Source organism: Lutra lutra, chromosome 4 (assembly GCF_902655055.1).
Source record: "Lutra lutra chromosome 4, mLutLut1.2, whole genome shotgun sequence".
Lineage (NCBI taxonomy): Eukaryota > Metazoa > Chordata > Mammalia > Carnivora > Mustelidae > Lutra > Lutra lutra.
This window is the reverse complement of record NC_062281.1, coordinates 40,033,136-40,053,171: the sequence shown is the minus strand read 5'-3', so window position 1 is coordinate 40,053,171 and position 20,036 is coordinate 40,033,136. Positions and strand designations below refer to the sequence as shown.

The window sequence follows — 20,036 nt, the reverse complement described above, 5'->3', positions numbered from 1 at the left end:
AATCCCTGTGAAAATAAAGCAGGATATGTGGGCCCTGATGCTTGCTCTTTGTTCCACCAATGTGTGAGTATCTTTTCTTGGATTCTCAGATGAACTCAACTTTTTCCAATGGGTACAGATAACAGTAACTGTGTCTCTTTACTTAGAACTCATAAAAATGCTATGAAATAGGCTGTCTTTCAGTGTAGACTGGCGATTTGCTGTTCCACTGCTTTCAAAGACATTTAGATCTGTTGAATAATCTTAAAAGTGTGGGTTTGTGGGGGCACCTGGGTGGCTCAGTCAGTTAAGCTTCCGCTCAGATTGCGATCTCAGGGTCCTGGGATCAAGCCCTGCATTAGGCCCCAAACTCAGCGAGAAGTGCCTGTCCCTCTCTCTCCTCCTCTGCCCCTCCCCCCCCCAATAAATAAAATCTTTTTTAAAAAGTTTGGGTTTGTGGGGCGCCTGGGTGGCTCAGTGGGTTAAGCCTCTGCCTTCGGCTCAGGTCATGATCTCAGAGTCCTGGGGTCCTGGAATCCAGCCCCGCATCGGGCTCTCTGCTTGGCGGGGAGCCTGCTTCTCCCTCTCTCTCTGCCTGCCTCTCTGCCTACTTGTGATTTCTCTCTCTGTGTCAAATAAATAAATAAAATCTTTAAAAAAAAAGTTTGGGTTTGCAATAGGGGGAGCAGGGAGTGGAGCAGACAAATCTGCAAATAGAGGGAGAAAACTCGAACGCTGAGCAATCTTGGAGGAGAAGAGTGAAGAGGTGTGAGGAGAAGGAACTAGAAAAAAGACAAGAAGCTGCTTGTTCAGTGTCCCAGATCGCCTGTAAGTTATACCAAACTTACAAAGTGCTCGCTCAGTGTGGATTTTATAGCGCTGAAGGCCCCCTGAGTTCTGAGTGTGGGCTGTGGTGCCAACTGGAAGCTGGGGCCAAGGAGTCCACAGAACATAAGCCCACTTCTGGAGAGGGACTGGGGTTTTCATAAACCATGGTTTATGGTCTGAGTCTAAGGCATCAATTTCAAATTGACATTGTGTGTGATGGGGTGGGGTGGGGCAAGAGGGGTCCTGAGCCTATATCTACAGGAAACATGATTATCACTGTACTAAAAATCAAGAAATTGGTCTCAGAGAACTCAAGCTGCTGTGGCAGAGCCAGTAAGTCTTGGTGCCAAGATTCAAATCCACTTCTGTCTTGTTGCAAGTGCTCCCAGGCAGTACTCCGACCACCCCTGTCCCTTCCCCACTCACCACCAGCACCCTGCCCGGGGCCCACCCATGCTCTGCCATTCTCCCAGCCAAGCATGGTTTTCTCTCCAGCCCCTAGCCCGATCGAGGAGCTGAGCTGCCAGCCTGCAGACCACCACCACCGGGTTAAGAGGCATGGGGTGCAGCAGACAGGTCCCAGGGCGCCTCCTGTGACTTCACCTTTCATTGCAGCCTCTGGTGGTCTTCCTCCCTTTCCTGCCCACAGCTGCACCCCTTCCTGTGCAGGCAGAAGGAACCCCCCTGGTCCTCCCAGCCCTCCCTCCTGAAGAGAGGCAGGAGGAAAGCAGCAGCACCTTCCTTCAAAGGCAAAGGGAGCTGATGGCAGATGCCCAGGACTGATGTGCATCGAGAGCCCCGGAGCAGTGGGGCTGAGAGCAAGGGCTCTGTGGGAGGGAGGGCCTCACTAGCAGGAGACAGGGAGGGCTCTGCGCTGTGGGGACCGCAGCCCCCAAGAGAGGCCACCCCAGCTGCATCCTCATCTTCAAATAAACAATGTTGCAGCCCAGGGCCAGGCTGTGGAGCGGAGCTGCCAACAGCTCCATCAGAAAGCCCTCATTTTGGGGGATGAAAGTGTAGCTTTCAGTTTATCCTGGGTTGAGATTTTTCAGTGTCCTCTTGGGAGCCTGTTTTAAATTTTCATTGATTTAGATTTTGCAGGGATGAAGAAGTCCCCCTCCACACCTTCCCCTCAACATAAACCCTTCCAAAAATAACCAAAACAAAACCACCAGTCGTTTAAAATGGATTTACTTTTTGTTTTGGACTTTTTTTCCTTCTGTGCTATGGAATCAGAATAAAGCTCAAGAGAATAATAGTTTCTTTAGGTTGGGCCGGAGCCTGGGGTGCTCCAGGATTTAGAAGTGTGTGTAGGGGCAGGGATGGAGGGCGGGGGATGACCTCATAGTGGTCCTCCTGCAGGGCAGGAAAACAGGACCTAAACCCTGCCTGAGCCCAGGAGCAGGCTGAACATGCCCCAGAGGGCTAAAGGGACTTCTGGGGGTCATCCTGTAATTCGGTTCTCCAGTCCACGCCTAGTAACCACCTCCCCAGCATGAGGAAGAAGAGATTTCTCTGATGAAGACCTCAATGCTAAGGTCTGGGCTTTCCCCTCTGGCCCCGCATCATCCCTGTCACTTCATCACCTACCCTGCCACGCCTGTCCTCACACAGCTGGCTCCAGTACAGAGCGAAGCTGGAGTACAGATGAAGGAAACAGAGGTGTTCGAAGGTCTGAGAGATTCCGTGCAGTCTCCTGGGTCTCCCGCCTTGGGACAGGAAAGGCTCCCCTCCTGGGTGGTCTCTGCTTCCTTTACCCCAAACCCTCATCCTCAGAGCAAAGCTTCCTTGCTTCCTGCTTCTCACTCTGGCCCAAACCTAAAAGTATTCCCCCCACATTCCACCTGATTGCTAAAGGAGGAAGTGTTTTCCCTGCTTGGTTCCCAGGCCCAACAACTTGGGACTCCAGGGTGAAATTATCTAGAGGCTCACCTACCACAACCTAATTAGCTCCTGCCCCTTCTATGTCCTGCCTCCTTTTCTCTTAGTCTCTTATTTTGAGCAATTCATCTAAAATTGTCTTAGTTCTCTCACGGGCCTCCTTACTCACCACAGCCCAACCTAGAAGGAAGGACACAGAACCCACTACCATCACCAAATAGAGCTCATCTCTTTCTCCGACTGATGTCCTTGTAATAAGTTTCTGCGCAACATTTCACAGGAACAATCTTCCCCATGTTGTCATAAGTTCCTTCCAATTCTGTTGGGCTCTTTGTCCTAAGGTAAATCCTGCTGTCTCCCCGAGCCTCAGGGACTTCATCTGTGTGGCCGTCCTACATGCATCCGTTAACAGACACCGTCCAGTGTTGGAAGACACTCACCCGCCTGTGTGTCCCTCTGCCATCCACACTCACAAGGGGTGACTCGTGTGACTCATCCACAGAGGAACACACTGCTGTGTAGAGAAGAAGGAGTTACAGAAATGTAAGCCCTGGAATTGTAACCAAGAGGAAGAATGAGGGCAGGCCCCTGGCCCAGGAAAGGAGGAGTAAAAACTCCCAAACCTCTCTGAGGTACATGGAAAGTCATGTGGCTCCCAGGAAATCCCAGAATCCCATCCCTGGATTCTCTGAGGGACTAGCCAGTATCATGTGGCTCCCAGCAGCCCCAGGTGAAAGGCCCCACACCTCTGCCCCCTGAAGGAGCCCAATTTGTATGTCAGTAGTAGCTGCTGGCCCTGCTCTTCCCAGCCTCACGTGCCCACGTTAGCAATCACAGTCTGGATTATCTGCAGGCAAGAAACACACCCTAGAATACAGAAGAAAAATACCAAAACCTTGAGAGAATAATAACAACAACAACAATGGCAACAACAACTGCCTTGAGAGCTTAAAGCAATGTGGGTCAAATTTCTATAGTGTAAAGACTGTCAAACTGTGAAGACAGACAAGATAAGGAATTGTTGGCACTTGATCTTCATAATAAGTTTTTTTGTTCCTGCCCTTCCCACTTTCTTATTAATGAGGCTGACTGGGGAATGAACTGCCATTCTGTGAGCATCTATTGGCTTTGCCTGCCCAGCATCCATCCCCCTTTCCCTGGTACTGCTACCACTATTTTCGTCTGGGAAAAAAAATCATTCCTTCTCTATTGTCAGTCCTTGGAGCTTGGGTGGGACTGATCCCATTCCGGGCTCTAGGGCTGGGCAGTAACCCAGTTCTTGGCAAGTGGTTCAAGTGTACATAATGACCAATGAACCGAAAGAGGCAATCGCAGGACTTTTTTTTTTTTTTTTTTTTTTTTTTTTTGAGGCAGAGGAAGGGAGAACTAGAAGGGAAGAAAGACCTTTTTCTTCATTAAGGTTGCTGAAAGGGTAATATTTGTGGGTCTAGAGCATTAAACAGCCAGCTTGCCACTAAGAGGGGAAAATCCTGCCTGAGAATGAGGTTAATACAGAGGAAAGAAAAAGTTGAAAGCTGAAAAAAGAGATCGTTTGGGTCCCTGGATCAAGCTCTATCTGAAGCCCAGATTTCCTGTGGACTTTTCAGTTGTACATACTAAAACAATTTCTTTAATTCTTTTGAGTCTTGTTTTTTGACTTCCATCTAACTCAGAACTTTTGTCTCTATTTTACAGATTAAAAAAAAAATGGAGCTTAGAGAAGCTAAATACCTACCAAAGTGGCACATACTAATTAGTAACTATCAAAGTTTGGATATGAACCCGGACGTGCCTGATTCCAAGTCTTAACTACTATACTCTACAACCTCCCATTACACATCTTTCCCACAACTCTCTAGGCCCCCAACCTTATTTTGGTAAACATTTAGCGATTAACCATTCTGGAACATATGATGTCATCACCAAGTACCCAAAGCCAGTGACTCCAGTCAGCCTTGCTTAGACCACAGCCCATACCTACTGCTCTTTCTTGGGTCCACTGAAGTTCCAGTTTTGGTTTTGAAGACCTTCCATTGTAGCCCCGAAGGCAGCCATAAGATAAGCATGTTCTGCAATCTGAGTCTTACCCTTTTTCTTTAGCCAAGAAAGCTACAACACTTTCCCCAATTGCTCACTGGCCCAGAAGCTACTGGAGTACTCAGACAACGAATGACACATAGATGAGACTGTTTGGCACTCTTTAGACTGGCATGGATCACCATGGCTTTAGCTCAACTAGGGCAGAGGAGCATTTAAGATATGCAACAGAGTGGAGTGAGGTAGCAAAGCGCGTAGAGCCCATTCTTACTAGAACAGTCCCTGAAAAGGGAGCCTGCAAAATGACTACTGGGCGTGATTCCAGTCCCCAATCAAGAAGAGGCTGGAAAAATTAAGGTACACTTCTCTGAGATGATCATATAACAAAAGCCCCAAAATAAAAAGGGTGGGAGGTTGTGGGGCAGCTCCCAAATGGTGATCTTAGCAAAGTGCCTGTGGGGAAAGTCGCCCAGCTGGAACTCTAGAGGAATGAGGGTCCACATTCTGAGTCACCATTTGGGGATTTGGAGTTTCAACTGATAACTACTCCCAACCAATTTATTATAGAATCAGCACACAATTATCAGCAAAGTATGTGTTTGTGTCTAATGTGTTCAAAGGATTACTCTAGGAACTGAGGCCAGATTGAGAAGATTGCCTTTAATCAGAGACCAGATTAAAGTTTTGGCTGTTATGGCATTTTGCTAAGCATTATTCAAATGCCTCTAATGTAACAGTTGAAATGAATGTTCATACTTAATTTGAATACTGCTTAGTTCCACAGGGAACCCTCCACAAAAGGAAAAAAAAAAAGTCATAAAATGTCAACCTTACACAGTGAAGCTACCAGAACTCGTACATAAGTTTATGACTGGTACACATCTGTTGCTAAAGCACCAAATATTTTTTCTGGGTGGCCAGCAATATCGTATTCAATACCTAAAAATAATTTCCTTGGCCCAGAATAACCTCAAATCATTGAAAAATTAGGCATTTTCTTTGGAAGGAAACAACAGAAACCAGCAGAGGATAGACAAATAAATCCCACTGGCTGAAAAGAGTTCACAGTGCTTCCATCCAGTTATGAGTATAACAAAGAAACTCACAAAACACTTTTGAGAAGAATCTGCTGAATTGCCCTCTGACCCAGAGACCATTTGATCCTATGCTGGCTTTTGTGAAGCTTTCGTTTCATGCTTTTGTTTGTTGTTATTTCACTCCTCCCCCAGTTAGATTATAAAGTACGCGCAAGCCTATATCCTATCATTCTTTCAACCCACCACGGTGTCTAACTAACACCTGAGATCAGAAAGGGAACAAAACAGGCCTGCTGTTCTAAACCTGCAAATACTTAGTAATGTCTTCAGTTCTCCCAGGTGTTTTGTCCTGGCTATGGCAGTCATGGAGCCTGAGGAGCCCTTGGCCTTACTACCATGTGGCAAGTGCCTACCCCACAGCCAAGTTCCCTTCTTCTTTGCAGGCAAAGTGGAGGAACTAGTCCTGGTTATGGTTAATCTGAGTGAGTCATGGCAGTAACATCCCCCTTTGCCAGGAACTGGTCTAAGTGGGGATACACACACACACACACACACACACACACACACGACTCATGTCTGGTCAATGAGATGTAAAGGAAAGTGCACTAGAGACTTCAGGAAATATTTTCTTTCCTGGTAAAAAGAGAGTGTTATACTGGAGAAGCTCCTCTTTTCCGGTTTTGCTACTTCCCTATTTTGGACACTGTCTCTGAGAACATGATGTCTGGAACTGAAGCAGCTGGAACTGAGACCATGAGACAAGTTTAAGGACAAAAAGTCCTTGCCGAGTGTATGCCAAGATGTTAGAAGAGAAGGACTGGAAAGACAGAGTCTGGGGACTTGATAAAATAACTGAACAGCTAAACTAACCATGGGACCCCTTGCTTCCAAATTCTTTTTTACGGCAACAGTAACTGCTCCTACACTCTAGGTCCCCATTAGGCAGGGTTTTTGTTACTTGCAGCTCAAAGCAACCATGTCCGCCTTCTTCTTCTGGAGGGAGAACTATGGTCAAGTGGGAAGGACAGAAGTTCTGGAGCCAAAGAATTCTGGCTGAGAAAACCTGAGCAAGTTTCTTAACTTTCAGAGGGTATTATTAACGGTAAAATGTAGATAAAAATGGACACTTCATAAGCTCATCACAGTAAAAAGAAAAAAAACAAAAGATGGTGAAAATGTTCCATGTGTCACAGTTGAGCATGTAGGAGGTGCTCAGTAAGTGTTAGCTGCCTTGCTTTCTTTCCCTCCCCACGGTCCCTATGTGGAGCAGAAGGGTCAGTGAGCTTTTTGGGAATAGGGAAACACCCCTGTGGAATGTCAAGAAAGAATGACTTGTCACCATCTTTCCTAGCTGGAGACGAGAGCAGAGATAGAGACAGCTGTCTGTGTGGGACGCTGAAGCTCAAAGAACAGCTTATGACCTGCAGGCCTGTGTTGCCTCTACACAAACAAATCCCCTCGGTTAGTAGTTGCGATGGCCTTTTGTTGAGCCTGGTGCCTCCTGTGGCTCAGCCTCCCTGCCTCACCATCTGCTCAGGGCCTTAACAGAGGCCTACTCCTTCTGAGCTGCTTCAAGCCGAGAGAGTCTGTTTCCCACGAGCTACCCACAGCTGGGAGTCTTTAAAATGCTGACTCCTCTGCTGAGTGGGCAGTGATCCGAGCAAGCACATGAGCCCTGGCAGCCTCTGGGCACTGTGGGCCCGTGGACAAGCAGCATGCAGGCTACCGCTCTGTAGGCTTATTCCAAAGCTGCCTTGTTGGCCACTCTTACACCCTCCCTGGGCACACACGCAGATGTGGCCCCCACCACACACACACACACACACACACACACACACACAATTTCCACTCCCTGGACAGTGATAATTACTCCCTGAAGAGCTTGAAGTCTATCTTGAGTCACACACCCTCCTCCCTCTCTTCTGAAGACAGGAGACAATGTTTGTCCAACTCACCAACTCAAACTGCAAGTCCCAGCCTGAGAGGTAGGACAGAACAGTGGCCAAGGCGCTCCCCTCCCAGCCCCAGGAATTACAACTGACATAACATTAAACAAGTTATCTAAACTCTCTTGGGCTCTTTCATCTCATCTGGAAAATGAGGATAATAATAGAATTATTGTGGTGATGTGTTTAAATGTGCCTACCACTGTGCGGAGCATGTGGTATATGCTCTACAAAATGGATTCTCCAAGTCTCAATGCACAGTTAGGAAGAAACAGCTTCTGCCATGGGACAACTCCAAGATATGGCCCATCCGATCTGCCATCTTAATAGGCCATGGCTCATAAGACCAACACTTCCACCAGATCAAAGTATTTGTCCATGTGTACGTACCTGGGATTCAAGAATGAACAAAGATCCTTAAGAGTTTATAGTAGAGAGGAAGAAATAATCTCAAAGATACAACCATAGTCACAAATTGTGACAAATCCCATGAAGGACGAGGGAACTGTGAGAATGAATAGAGTTAACAGTAGGGGTGGGAATTTTATCAAGGAGTCAGAGAAGACCTCTTGCTGAGAATGACGGGGAAAATGTGTAGGAGCACAGTGTTCTTCACATCAATGCTAGCTGCATGAAAAAATGCTCCATAAGCCAACGGTGGCACTGATGGAAAGACGGGTCCTCGGGACAGAACTGAAGAGCTCTCTCCATGACACAGCAAGGCCCTACAACCTCACTTCCTGAGGAAGAGTCTGCTCTGTGATCAGGATCTTCAGAATGTTATTTCTGGAGATTATTGTTATTTCTGGTTTCAAAGGCCTTGTCTTGTACCTTTCTCCCCCTGAGTGTTCAGGATTTTCTCATAAAGCGTCTGGTGCCACAACACCAGGCAAAGCAGCAGTGGGCTTTGATGACCACGTTTTCCCAACAGTCCAGGACTTGAGGCTATCTCCTACTGAAGCTCAAGCTAACGTTCTGCTAGATCCTTTACTGGGTTCCATTTTGCCAGTTTAACTTGTCCAGCTTGCTTTTCAGTGTTATCACTCTTTTAATGATTGTCTTTGTTCTAACCTAATCTTTTGAAGTCCTTTAAATTCATGGGACCTCTTAGGAGAGCCCACACTATGTATATATATCCATATAGAGAGAGTAAGAAAGGGGCGCCTGGGTGGCTCAGTGGGTTAGGCCTCTGTCTTCAACTCAGGTCATGATCTCAGAGTCCAGGGATTGAGCCCCACATCGGGCTTCCTGCTCAGCGGAGAACCTGCTTATCCTGCTCCTGCTGTCTGTGCACTCTCGCTCTCTGTAAAAAAAATTTTTTTTAAACTTAAAAAAAAAAGTGAGAAAAAGTCTCTGGCAGAATCAAATCAGCTTCGCCTTTTCTTGCTTTTGATGAGCATCATGTGTGGGACATTACTAAAGCCCACCACACGTGGTACATTTCCAACATTACTCTTTTGCTTCCCTGCTCACTTCCGTTTTCCTGCTTGCTTTCCAAGATGCTGCCAGAGTAATTCGGTGCCACTAAGATTCGTGCCTGAGGCTTTGCACTGGTGATAGTCCGGCCCCACCACCGTCCTTTAACCCATTTGTATTCGGTTAATGCTTCCCTTCACCTGAAATTATTCCCAACCTCTGCTTCTGGGCACTTCCAGCCTCTCTGTAGTTTGCCACTGATGCTTTAAGGAATCTTTAGGGACCATTCATTTGCTCACTCATTCAACTGGTTAATAAGCACTTACTATATATAAGTCCCTGAACTGTAAGAACACAAAAATGACTAAGACCTACTACTTGTCATTATTACTCTGTGGCCTCAAGGATCTCACAGTCTTCTGATAAACAGACAATAGCAAGTCACTACATTAGAGATCGTAAATTGAAGTGTGGACAAAATATTGTGGACATTAAGAAGAAGGAAGGAATAACTCAGATCAAAAGCTACAACCCAGTACAAGAATATCTGAGCCATATTTGAGAAGGGCTGCAAGGGCTTTCTTCCTACACAAACAGCTTGTGCAAACAATTCAGTGTGTCAAAGAGCACAGTGGGCATCCAGAGACCTGGAAATGATTCACACTGATTCACACTGGCTGCCTCACAGCACAGGGGAACCATGGGAGAAAATCAGGGACAAGGACAAAGGAGTCTGGTAAAAGTTAGTGGCAAAATGCAGGTCAGTTGAGTATCCAAAAGCAAAAATGGCTGTCACTGATCATAAAACATTAAATAAATAAAACCCCCGAAGTCCACAGTGAAAGTAAAGAGAAAAGAAAAACATGCCCTTATTTGAAACCATTAGAGACAATTTTACACCAACTTCTGATTCTGAAAATAGATAATAAAAGGAATAAACGAAGCATTTACACTGCCTTTCAGAAGGAAGTAGAGTTCATTGCTAGATGATGAGAATAAAGTCTTCCTTACAGAAAAATACAAGATAACACATGTAAAGGAAATGCCAAGATTAGAAAGTCACTACTTCATAACCCATAGTGAAATAACAGGTTTGGGCAAATGTCATCAATGGCTGCTAAAACCTTGGGATGAAAGTTTAAGGGAACAGTATCCTTACAGTAATTTCAGAGATTTCCTGCTAAATTGGGAGAGAGAAATATGGTGATCACCATCTTAACCAAGAGAGCAAACAAACAGCATGACAGTGGGACCAGCTGTCATTTCGCCTTCCAGAGTGATGCACTGTGAAGTACCTGCATCATCTATGTACTCTTGCCAAAGGCATTCCATCTGCATCCTCGGCTTACAAGAAATACAGGAGACAGAGGAAAAAGTTAACTGACACCAGGAAGATACAATGAGAAAAATCTGGAATTGGGGATATCCTGTAGGACAACTGACCCAACTTCTTCAGAAAGTTGATGTTATGAGGGGGACAAAAGTGAGGGGATTTTGTTCAAAAAAGATTGAAGAGATCACTAGAAAAATGCCTGAACATTATTCAATCTTGATTTTAAATCTCATACTGTAAGATAATCTTGGGAACAGTGGAGAAATCTAAATATGGACTGGATACTAGGTGGCATTTAGGAACTGTGTTCTGCAGTGTGATAATAGTCTTAGGTTTACGCAGGAGAAAATCCTTTTTTATGAGATGGATGCTGAATATTTAGGGGTGAAGGGTCAAGCAACATATTTTCAAATTGTTCACCAAAACATACATATATATATAGAGAGAGAGAGACAAAAAATATGGCACAAGGTTAAAAATCATTGAACTTAAAAAGTATACGGGTAATCATTGTGGTTTGTCAACTTTCATGTATATTGAAATTTTTCATAATAAAAAAGTTTGAAGTAGAAAATATTCTTCTTAGGATTTCGGACCTTACTCCTGAAGGTTTTGAACAGGTGACTGACATAATCAAATTTACATTTTAGAAAGATTACTGACTTACTGCATTTGCCCCAGTAGCATTTATCGACCACAGGCATCAGATGTTGAGTGAACCCTGAGTGGGTGCTATGGGAGACAGGAAAACCAGAAAGGCATTGCGAGGCGGGAGGAGCACTTACCATGTAATGGAGGAGATGATACATGGAACACCAAGCACTGGTAGAGCCTTCTTGTCAGAAGAGGTGCCCAGGGGAGCTGGGGCAGGGACAGCGTGTGTACATGGTGCTTCCAACTATTACGTGATGTGCATGTCAGCGGCATAGCCACACAGCTCCAGAAAGGATGAACCTACAGGTGACTAACATCTCCCATCCGTTCCAACCACTTGAGCTCTCCTTATTCCCTGATGGCAGGACTATGCTTTCCTGAAATAGAGTGTGAGAGTGTGACCCATTTCTGGCCCAAGGAACCTAACTCATGTCTCCTGAGATCCAGCAGGGACTATTGGCAAAGATTTTCATCCCTGAAAAGGACAGAGACATGTGAGAAGATCTCCCTCTCCTCCTTCCTGCCCGCCTTTAAGTGAGGCTGGGGAATCATGAGGAGAAAGCCAAGAGAAGAGGAAGCACCGGAGTGGACCAGAGCCCTCGTATCATGGAGCCATTGAAGCAAGCCTGTAACTTCCCATCACCAGACTTCTTGTTACGGAAGAAAAATTATCTCCTTTTTTTCAAATCATTCATCTTCAGGTATTGAAACTTTAAGCCGAGCCTAACCTTAGAACAAAGCAGTTAAAGGAAGCCTCAGCCGCTGCTGAGTCACCCAACCTTAGCCAGCCCTGCTGCTAACTGAGCTCTGCGGGCAGGCTCTCGTTTGGATGGTCAAGAAGGTTCACATCCACTTGCCAACTGCAACTGGCTGGGACTGACCAGAGTGCTGCGCTGAGGGTTCTGATGCACTATGCGAAGGCTTAATTACAGGTTCTGTGATAAGAAGTGCCTGGATTCTAGTACCAGGTATCTATCTGCTTGGGCCTCCTGTTTACCATTTGAAGTATGGATGAAGTCTGGATTTGGCAGACCTGAGTTTGGGTTCTGGCTCTACAGCTTACTACTACTTCTGTGGTTTTGGTCAAGTCATTTAACCTTTCTTAGCCATCTTATCAGATAGTTGTTACAATTGAGATAATGTAAGAGACTGTGCTTTGTGAACCGTCAAGTGTCACACAGATAGGGGCTATTTTGTCATATTTCTCAAGGCTCAGCTGAGAACCAGGTTGACAGGAGGCAGGGAGAGAAGGAATTCAAGGTTGGAGCCTTGTAGAGTATGTAACCAAACACCCAACCAGAGAATGCGGATCTGGGTCCACAAGCATGAAGTCAGAGTTTCGGGTGAAAATGAATCAACAGAAGTGAGTTGGGACCCCGAATGGTGAAATATGGCTGCAGAAATTCCAAAAGCAGAAATGAAGATGCTAAGGACAAAGAGAGATAAAAACCATAGACTTAATAGCCTGGATTCTCTCTTTTTTTTGTTTGTTTTTATTTTTGTTTTTTTTGCTACCCCAACCCCTGAGGGGTATGAGCCACCCATCAGTAACAGTGGTTCACCAAGGCCCAGATCTCAAGGAGTGAGAGGGCAGGAGGAGTTTCCACAGTTTTCAAAGGGACAAATGAGGGCAAAGTTTCCTCCCTAGATGAGGCCACCCCAGATCAGCGTGCCCCCCTGCCTTGTTGCAAACTGGTATAGACCAGAGGCAGGAAGCCCAAAGTGTAAGGAGAGACAGTCCGAAGCTGATAAAAACTTGCCATAAGCTATGAGTAGTAAGGCTAGTTTTGTCTCCTCCCTCACCCATGGCATAATCAAACTCCTCATACTCCCAAAAAAGCCTACCCAGTAACAAGTTTAGAAACCAGAAAGCGGCCTTTTGTAATAAAACTCAAAGTTGAGGAAAGGGTGAGGGATTCAGTCTAACAAGAATTACTGCAAAATGCCCTCACTTTCCAGGTTATTAAAAACCTAACTGCCCTGTGAATTCTTAGAAGTCAGATAGCAAGAGGCTTCCTTTAGCTCCCATATGGACCTAAAACACTCGGCAGCCCTATGAAGGAAAAGGGAAAAAGGAGATTGACTGACAATCCCAGGCAAAATCTGAGAGATTGAAACCTAGAAGGGGGGCAAAATTCAAAGTTCTATTTGTTCATAGCTATGTTTCTCATGTCTACAACCGAGAATGACACATACAGGAGGCAATGAATGAATGAGCCCATGGGGAGGTAGTGAACCCCAGATCAGAAAAGATCTCCAAAGAACCAAAAAGAGGGGCATGAAAGGGGGGCCGGGGAGTGAAGGCTTCACACCTCTGAAGACACGAGTGTGTGAGCTGAATTGGGCAGACAGTCCCTTCCAACGCATAACCCCAGAGGCCTCTGCATGAATCCCAAGATGCTTGAGCATCAGACAGAGGCTGCTCTCCATACCCTTTCGCACTCCACATATCACTAATGGGTGTTTAAAAAAATTTTTTAGTTGAAAGCATTCAAAATTGGGAGATTCTGCATAAAAATCTTGATTCCTCCCACTGCCCTTCAAAGATGCAGCTGCACTAGGCCTGTGTCCCCAGGTAAACAATCTAGCTCTGCAGAACAGCCACACACCATCTCCACCTCCGCCAACTGCTCCCAGGCTCACACAGAGGGAAGGCCGCGTGTAGACAGAGAGAAGAGGACCACCTACAAGCCGGGAGAGAGGCCTTCAGAGGAAACTAACCCTGCTCACAACTTGATCCGACATTTCTAGACTCCAAAACGGAGCAAGTCAATTTCCGTTATTTAAGCCACCCCATCGGGGTTCCTTCGGTACGGCAGCCCTAACAAACTAATACATACATATACCCTCATGAAACAAATCTGGCCTGCTTTTTTGCAAATTTAATTACCAGACTAGCCCTGAGGCATTTGACTATAAACTGTGTTTTAAACTCATACATTCGTTTAATATTTGAACACCTACTATGCTCTGAACACTGCACATTTATTGAATCATGCCCTTTATCACATAAACCAATGCGGGGGGGGCATTTAACAACCCACTTCTAATTTTTTCCAACTGTTTTCTGCTGGGCAGCTTTTCGTGGCCCTTTGTTGTCTGTGGCTGCTTCCCCTGATGAAGAGAATTAGCCTTCTTATAGATGCATTATGAACAGCATCAGAGACCCTAGTTCTCAACCCTGGCTAGACAACAGAATCACGTGGGATGTTTCTAAAACACCTAGACCTGAACCAACCCCTTCCCACATTCCGATTTAGTTGGCATTTATGCAGAGCTCCGGCTGTATATTTAAGTTTCTCGGATCGTTCTCAAGTGCAACCAGAGCACTGTTACTCTAGTCTGAATTGGACTTGAACGTCACTTGCTCTGCTACTCGAAGTACAGTTCACAAACCACCAGCACTGGCATCACCTGAAATTTTGTTAGAAATGTAGAATCTCGGGTTCCACCCTGGCCTACTGAATTGGAATTCAGTTTCACAGGATTCCTCACACAATTCAAAATTCAAAATTTGAGAAACACTGGATTTCCACTAAAATCACCTGGAAAACTCGTTAAAAACGAGAATGACCTGGCTTCCTCCCAGAACGAACCACAGAGTCTCAATTTCTGCTAAGGGCATGAGAATCATTGTTCTATAGCTAGTCAAACCAGGGCCTGAGACCTAGGAATCACTCTGAGGCCAACGTATACATCCCCTCAACTACGCAGCCTCAGCTCCACCTTCTAATTCTTTTTTTTTTTAAATAAAAAATATAACAGAGATACAGGTTTTTATTTTTCCATAATGCATGCAAGCTTACAACTATTTATACTGTTTGGGAACAAAGGAATAATTGCATTATTACCAGGGTGTCAAATTACCAAGACAACCAGTAACTGATTGCTTTGGGGAGGTTATTTTCACAGAACACAGAAACAATTTCCAAATTATACTTCTAAGACCAGTTATATTATGAAACCAGGACAAGCTGATGATATTTCTAACAGTCACACATGCCTCCATCTTTCTCAGGCAAAAAAGACTGATATTCTGGTGAAGGGTCTCAGGTAAGCACCTTATTCTATCAGTCTTTGAAAGATTTACAACAAAACAGTCTCTCTCTCTCTCCTTTCGTGAACACAGGGGAACGGGAGCATCTTTTCATCTCTTTTTGAGACTCCCTATTCATCCTGAAGACTTTCACTTCTAAGGCCCGTTTCTGGAACTTCATTAGTTAACATTCAGAGCAAAAAGCAAAAAGCAGACCTGATGTGATCATGATAGTGCCGCCCACCACTATCACCACCAAAAGAGAGTCCTGATCTCCCAAAGTAGTCAAGGTTGAATTGGCACAGTGTCGGATTTTCCATCAACAATACAGGTGGGGAGAGGAAGATACCAGGTTGATCATAATTGATGTAGACAGGTGATGGGTACAAAGGGTCCGGGTACCATCCTCTCCATTTCTGTGCTTGTCTGAAAATGTCCATAATAAAGAGCAAAAAGTTAAAAAAAAAAAAAAAAAGAAAGAAAGAAAGAAAGAAAGAAAGAAAAAAGCAGACCTATACAGCTACATTGTCCCATTAGGCAAAAATGGGGGAAGTGGTAAGATTTTACTTATGGCAAAACAAGCAGCATATAGCATCAATCTTCCACATACGCAAGGCCACACCTAGAACAAAAGAGAAAGCATCCAAAGTAACATTATTCTGCTTTGGACTTGTTTCTGTGATTTATAAAATCCACTAATGATGAACTAATGATTGGACAAGACCGTGGGCAACCCTCACCCAGGCACTGTATTGGCCCATGACCCCTTAATTCTCCCCTCCTCACTCTGGGGAATGTCCCTTCTTGTCCTTGCCCTGACTGAGAGAGAGGTATACTTTCCCTGAGGCTTTCCAAGCCATTTCTACCTGCATCTCCAGGCCCTTCCACACCAGGCTCATTCCTGCCCTATGTTTTTGCTCCAAGTCCCCCACCTGGCAATCCCGCTCTACAAATTTGAGTCAAGGCCTCCCCAGCCCTTGCAGAACTCAGAACAAGGTCTCCCATAAGGAAAAGGAGATTGGAGGAGGGGATGTGTAGTTACAGTCCTACCCCTCCACCCTTAGGGATGCAGAGGAGAAAGAGGGCCCAGCTCAGCTTTTATACTCACTGGAAATGAGCCCTGGAGATCCAGAATGGATTCTGCCCACCCTGTCCCCATGCCCTGAGATGGAAGCCTATCCTAAGGGTATTTAAAGGTAGAAATAAAGAGAGCAAAGGACTGCTGAGAGTAGAAAGCTGGGGAATGAGGGCCAGACGGCCAGAGGCTACCACAGAGGAGGAAACAGTATGAGCTAACTGGGTCTTAAGGGGCAGCAAAAAAAAAAAAAAAAAGTTGGAACAGGAGTAAACACTAGTCCACAACACTGCTGCCTTAGGGCTTATAATTCTAACACGTGTGTAGCCATGAAAAGAATTTTCAACATGAAAATTATACAGTGAACCCAGGAGTCAGAGCCAAGATCTGACCACAGACCAACTCGGCCTTCTGGCTTCCTCTACCCTCTGTTTTCCCAGTGCGTGAGTGTGCACAGCAAGTCCCACCTGTCTCTCTAGCTGTATGCAGAAAACCCTGGTTTCTCAGTTGTTTTCTCTTTCTGAGCTGTGGTAATATTGCAACAAAAAAGGGAGGGAGAAGTGGAGGAAAAAAGGACAGGAAAGGAAGGGAGGAAAGAAGGGAGGGAATGAAGGAAGGGCAAGTAAGGTATAGAGGTGTAAGATGAAGCAGACACAGGCCCACAGATAAGAAATACCACTTCCCCAGCAACTCCGCTATAGCACTCTGGCCCTGTGCTAGGAAGGGATAAGTGGAGTTGACAAAGGTACCTAGGTTACATGTGGGTCCATTCCCCACCCTCACCTGGAGCCATGGAACGATGACAGTGAGCACACGTCCACATACCCGCCCATCGGTCTGGTAGGCAGCAGGGTTCCTGGAAAGTGTGTGTCTCATGCACTGGCAGGGGGCCTGGGTCCACAGGCAGTTCTTGAGGTCCTCGCTGACCCGGAGGTCAACTGGGGCCAATAGCAATGTAGAAAAGTCTCAGTGGCCTGACAGTGACAGGGCACGATATAGACCTTGATGAATGTTCAACAGTAGAAGGGCCCAGAGGCAGGAAGAGACACATGATGGTATAGAACACGTGGCATAGTGCTTCTCACCCTTAACCTCATCCATGCCTAACAGTCAAGTGCTATTCTGCATATCCAGCAGGGCAGCAGAGGTGCCTGGCCAAAGTCAGAGATCCAGCAGGTGATGGCAACTAGGCTGGTGACCCCAGGGCTTTGGAACAATTAGTTTTGGCTGATGGCCAATACCATGTGCGCTAGCTTCATTCTGCAATGGCAACAGAAAAACTTGCCCTAGATGGCACGCAGGGCCAGCATGAACACAAAGCTCAGCAAGTCACTGGCCTTGAAGTAGCAGAGCTTGAGGATGCACTGGTCCTCTTGGAGGATGACTCATGTGTCCATGTTAAAGACAGCTAGGAAGGGCCAGAGCCAAGATCATGGTCCAGGCAATATAGACAAAGGCAGCACACACTTGAAGCATGTGCGCTGAACACATAAACAGTAGGGTTGAGATCATTTAACATGTAACACTAATGTGAAAAAGCAAGAAGGCCACGAGGAGGCTAAAGAACATGATCATAGATACCATATTCTTGTAACTGAAGTCCAAAGGGAATACAGTGCAGAGGCCAATATGAAGAGAAGGCAGACAGCCAAACACGTGTGGTTAGCTAGGCACAGGTCCAATGGGAGGTAGTAGGGAGGCCAGTGCGGGATCAGTTGGACTTGTTTGCCCCAGGCTCTGGGGTCTCCACTGGCTGCCTTGCTGGACCTTGCCTGCCTTCCTTTGCTTTCTCTGCACGGGCCCCTTCACTCATAAGGTAGTACTGCAGGGGATTCGGCCACAGTTCTTCGTTGATTATCTCCACAATCTTGTCAGACTCAATGGAGCTGTGGTTTGAAAACCACCCAAAGAAGCTACGGCTGTTGTCGGGGTTCCCCTGGCTTAAGGACTGGAGATCATGCCCTGGGAGCCACTGGATTGGAGTAGAACGAGACACCACCTGACCCGAAGGCCCACACCCATATTCCTTGATGAGCACCTTATTTTGGAAATAGGGGTTGCGCCCAAAGTAGAATTTGATTTTGTAGCCCAGTCTGGCAAGGCCAAGCTCTTCCACTTCCAAGCTGTTCAGGTAGCTGAGAACCTCTTTGTCTTGGTTGTTCAGAAAGGATGATAGCTGGGGGTGGTTCTGAAAAGCTTGCCCCCAGAAGCCCGGGATATTCTGGATGAGGAGGTTCCTGCGCTCTAAATGATGCAGTCGCAACTGCCCAAACTTCCGCGAGAGCCGAAGGTAGGCCCTGTCTGCCTGGGCGTTCATGGTCTCCAGCTTCAGCTGGACGGTCTCCAGCGTATCCATGCTGCCATCTGTCGCCAGGGGCCCTGACCCTGCATCCTTCTCCACCTTCTTTTCCTCTACCACAGGGACGGAGACATTCTCGCCTGTGGCCCCCTTCTTCAGCTTCCCACTGGCTATGGCCTGAGGCCCCCTCCCCGCCGTGCTACAGGTTTCTGGGGCCTTCTTCCCGGCAGGGCCACGCCGATTTCCAACGCGGGGGCCATTTTTAGGCCTTCCCACGGTTCCCACGGTTCCCACGGTTCCCACGAAGACAGTGTCTGTTGCTAGGCGCTCCGAGAGGGATGTGGCCTTCTCTGGGCCGGACCTAGTCGCGGCCTGCCCGCGATCCCCCGCAGCTCGGGCCCGGAGCGCGAGGCCACAGTCCAGGGGGAGCCGGCAGGCAGCGTCCTCCCCGGGCCGACGGGACGGCGCGGGCGCAGCGGTTTCCAGGCCACCCCAACCCGCGCCAGCCTGCACCTGTGCCGCCTGGGTTTCCTCCCCGAGCCTCTGGCACTGTGGCGGGTCCGGGTCGCGGGAGGCGTCGGCAGGAGCAGCGCGGACTCGGGCCTTGCCGCGGCCTTTGCCCCGGCTTTTGGCGCGGGAAGACTTTCTACCCCGACTTCGGCCGCTCATGGTGGTAGCGGAAGCGGCTTCAAAGCCACGCTCCGACCCCGCCGCCCCTGGCGCCAGCTCGCGGTCCCCAGCGAGCGGGCCTCTCCATGGCAACCGTCGACGTCACGGCTGTACGACTGTACCGTCGCGCGAGGACGGGTTGCGCGCGGCGATTGGCTCCGCGGCCGCAGCTGCGCAGGAGCCGACCCTCCCAGACACCCCCTTCTCCGTCGCACCGTGCCTCTCTTTGTCTGTTGGAGGGGGTGTGCTTTCCTTTCGTTGCTTCCGGTGGGTCGCAGCGTGCCCGCTGGGTCTCCTAGAGGACGTCTGATCACTCTCACACCAGACAATATGACGACAGGCATCACGTCCATCCCTATCCCCCTCCCCATCATCTCCTTTCTAAACTTAACATCTTCCGTTCCTTGATTACCTCTAGTGACATTTGCCACGAAGAAACTGGCGTTGGCCCCTCTGTTTTCTCTTCGAAAGCCTTTGCTGAGGGGTTTGCCACAGTGCCTGAGCTCCAGAGAATGTAGAGGTGGGTACCGTCGGGCCAGGCCACAAAGCGATTTGATAGGTGGTGGGATATTACCAGTGATTATAAAAATAAAAACCAGTATTTTGTGAGCATCGGTATGAACCAGGTACCTGACTCCATGCTGTATATGCATCCTCTCGATAAATGAGGGAAGTGGTGGTGGTGTTCGCACTTTCCGGATGAGAGAACTGTGGCTCCAGGACCCCAAGGAGTATTCCTGATATTACACAGTAAGGGATAGAAGCACAGTTCAAACCCATCTGGCTATCTGGCTCTTGACCTTGCTTTATATTCACAAGCAGCTAGTCCTCCCAGGCCTGCTCTGC

At 47.1% G+C, this 20,036-nt stretch overlaps 1 protein-coding gene across 4 annotated transcripts; it reads right to left on the bottom strand.

Annotated features, from left to right (window-relative positions):
* Positions 1 to 628: 628 nt before the first annotated feature.
* On the bottom strand, positions 629 to 19,444 carry TSPYL5 (TSPY like 5). Of its 4 annotated transcripts, XM_047727094.1 has the most exons (3): positions 17,006 to 19,444; positions 11,243 to 11,488; positions 3,210 to 3,555 (listed from the first exon to the last, which is right to left on the bottom strand). In XM_047727094.1, exon 1 carries the CDS (start codon positions 19,188 to 19,190, stop codon positions 17,934 to 17,936), a length of 1,257 nt encoding a protein of 418 aa, XP_047583050.1. In that variant the 5' UTR covers positions 19,191 to 19,444; the 3' UTR covers positions 3,210 to 3,555; positions 11,243 to 11,488; positions 17,006 to 17,933. The 4 variants fall into 4 exon arrangements, with proteins under 4 accessions (XP_047583051.1, XP_047583050.1, XP_047583048.1 ...); XM_047727095.1 differs by lacking the exons at positions 3,210 to 3,555; positions 11,243 to 11,488 and adding an exon at positions 629 to 3,202; XM_047727092.1 differs by lacking the exons at positions 3,210 to 3,555; positions 11,243 to 11,488 and adding an exon at positions 14,869 to 15,769.
* Between the last annotated feature and the right edge of the window lie 592 nt (positions 19,445 to 20,036).